At 41.5% G+C, this 2,757-nt stretch overlaps 1 protein-coding gene across 4 annotated transcripts in view; it reads left to right on the forward strand.

Moving 5' to 3' along the window:
- Positions 1-2,757, forward strand: part of hdac7a (histone deacetylase 7a) — a 105,813-nt gene that overhangs the window by 60,909 nt on the left and 42,147 nt on the right. For all 4 annotated transcript variants that reach the window (XM_007575574.2, XM_007575576.2, XM_016662624.1 and 1 more), the window contains exons 7-9: positions 524-624; positions 1,376-1,498; positions 1,645-1,754. In XM_007575574.2, coding sequence (XP_007575636.1) covers positions 524-624; positions 1,376-1,498; positions 1,645-1,754 — 334 coding nt within the window. The remainder of the gene's footprint in view (positions 1-523; positions 625-1,375; positions 1,499-1,644; positions 1,755-2,757) is intronic.

Below are 2,757 nucleotides of genomic sequence, written 5' to 3' on the forward strand. Positions count from 1 at the left end.
GTTTTTTAATGAAATGTGCGTTTTGTGGGCTATAGCTTGTATGTCTAAGTAATTAAGTAAAGTAGAAGCGGTAGCTAATCTAGTTTTTTGGTGTTAAACCCTAAACCATGTTGTCAGTTGCTATGGCAACGAATCTGCGTGTAGCGTGGCGAATACCTCTTTCCCTTTGCTGTGGATCATAACACAAAATTAATACCTACATTCTAAGTTTCACCGAGTTAACGTGGCTATGGCTGACATGTAAAAGATTAGTCTTTTTGCCCCCCAGCGTTGTATGCCTGCGCGAAATTTCCGTACGTCCAATAATGGTGTCTATATAGTCGTAAGTCAGTGCCTCACCAGCAATGAACCTCAGCGCACGTCACTGTCAACTATATACATATATGATGTTTATGTATTATGCATAATAAATACATAATGTATTTTTTCAAAATGTATCTTCTGTTAAATATTAATTAATTGAATGTGATGTTATAAATTGCTGTAGTAATTGTGTGGACTTTTCGGTGCTGTGTTCTTTCAGAAAGCTTGGCCCAGACCCCAACGTCCCCGCCCAGCCTCTGGTCTCATCTCCACCACAGCCTCCATCTGACGGCCTGGAGGGGACGCCGCTGCGCAGAGCAGGTAACACACCAGCTACATGTCCAACGTCCTAAATAACCAATTAAACCTTTCTGCAGAGGATGTATGAGATTACGAAGTGAAATAGTTAAAATTATTTCCTCAAATAAAAAATAAAAAATACAGATATAAAGGGTTCAGCAGCAATTTCACTCTACACAATAAAGTCAGATTAATCAACTGATTAATCTGCAGTTGATTAATCTGCCTGCAGTTTAATCAACTGCAGGCAGATTACCCCACTTTCTCTAGTGGTAACCCCATTAGAGAAAGTGGGGTTACCACCTAGAGAAAGTAACCCCACTTTCTCTAGGGGTTACATTTCTAACCCCTAGAGAAAGTGGTGAGATTTTAACAACATAGATTTGAGAGTACAACCTTCTTTGCTATTTCAGAGCAGATTAAAATTCTCACTGAAAAAAATAGACCATAGGTACAGATGTCAGTGGATAAACGGTTTTCCTGTAACAGTAAGTCATTTACCCGCCTTTAGCACATTTAGCAGTGTGTTCATGTGATTGATTGACAGCAGCTAAGATCCTCGTCCTGACTCTCGTGGCTTTTGACCAGCATTTCTCCAGATAGCAACAGTAGCACAGGGAGGTGGAGAAGCTTGATATTTTTGGCAGATTATCTGTATGATGCCATGCTGTCAAGACATGGACAGTTTTAAGAAATATGGAAAAAGCATATTTTTGTAAAAGTTACATACTACACACAGTTTTAATGACTTGCACATGTTTTAATTTGTCAGCATCAGAGCCCAATCTGAAGGTGAAGCACAAGTTGAAGAACCACCTAAAAACACGAAAGAGTCCGCTCACCCGCAAGGAAAGCGCCCCGCCCACCATCAAGCACCGAGCATCGGACACACTGGGTAAACCCCACACAGGCAAACGCAGCAGAGGGAGCGCTTCATGCCACATTGCTGCTCTAATCTGCTAGTTCGATGAGGATTTGTTTATCTTATAACTGATATTCAGATCTCCAACTCGGTGTGCATGTGTGTGTGTGTTTCACCAGACTCTTCCCCCAGCAGCAGCAGCACTCCGGTCTCTGGCTGTAGTTCTCCTAATGACAGTCTGCCCAACGAGAATGGACTGCTGCCCTCTGCAGGCGGGCCTCTGCATGAGGTTAGCAAAAATTCATGAAAAAAATCAAACATCCCCAATGATTTACACAAATCTGTAGTAATCTTGGTCCCCAAAGTCAGTACTCGAGGGCTGGCATCCTGCATGTTTTAGTTCTCTCCCTGGTTTAGCGCACTTGGATCAAATGATGGCTCATTGGATGGCCAAAGAAGAACATTGACTTGCTGAAAAGGTTGTTACTACCACCAGGGAGAGAATAAAACATGCAGGATGCCGGCCCTCGAGGACCTGCTTTGGGGACCACTGATTTACACCGAGCTGCTGCATCTTTAGGGTTTTGACGGATTTGATAGGAAAGTGATTCAAAGATATGTCAATATTTTAAGTTACTGACAGAAGAAGAAGAAAAACTAAAATATGAAGATGAATTAATGAGCCTTTGTAGAACAAAGGTGTCCAAACAGGGTCAATGCAGATGAAGAGGGTTTTTTTAAAATTAGGATAAAACTATGACCCACTAATTAAAATCTTACCACAAAAATGTCATATACAACATTTTATTAAAAGTATTCATCTTTTAATAATCAAGCTTCCTACTTTTCCTTTTAATTTCATGGGAAATATGACCTTTAAACTAGCGGTTCTCAACGTGGGCGGTACCGCCCCCCAGGGGTCGTTCAGAAGACGGCAGGGGGCGCTGGCGGACATTTTTATAAAAGGGGGGCGCTGGGATGCCTTTGGGGGGCGTTTGGTCGAAGGTAAACTTTACTCCTTAAATGCTCAACAATGCTTAGACTTTGAGCAACTTGATAAAACTGTATTGTGTAACATTAAACCATGCTTGGCTGCAACTGTATCGATGGCTATGAGGGGCCGTTTAGGACAAAATTTACGTTTTGTCTCTCACACACTACCAAAAACTCTCGCATACTCCAAAAAAATAGCCACGCACACTCAAAAAAATTACGTTTTGTCTCTCACACACTACCAAAAACTCTCGCATACTCCAAAAAAATAGCCACGCACACTCAAAAAATACTAAAAT

Source organism: Poecilia formosa, unplaced genomic scaffold (genome assembly GCF_000485575.1).
Source record: "Poecilia formosa unplaced genomic scaffold, Poecilia_formosa-5.1.2 Scaffold381, whole genome shotgun sequence".
Lineage (NCBI taxonomy): Eukaryota > Metazoa > Chordata > Actinopteri > Cyprinodontiformes > Poeciliidae > Poecilia > Poecilia formosa.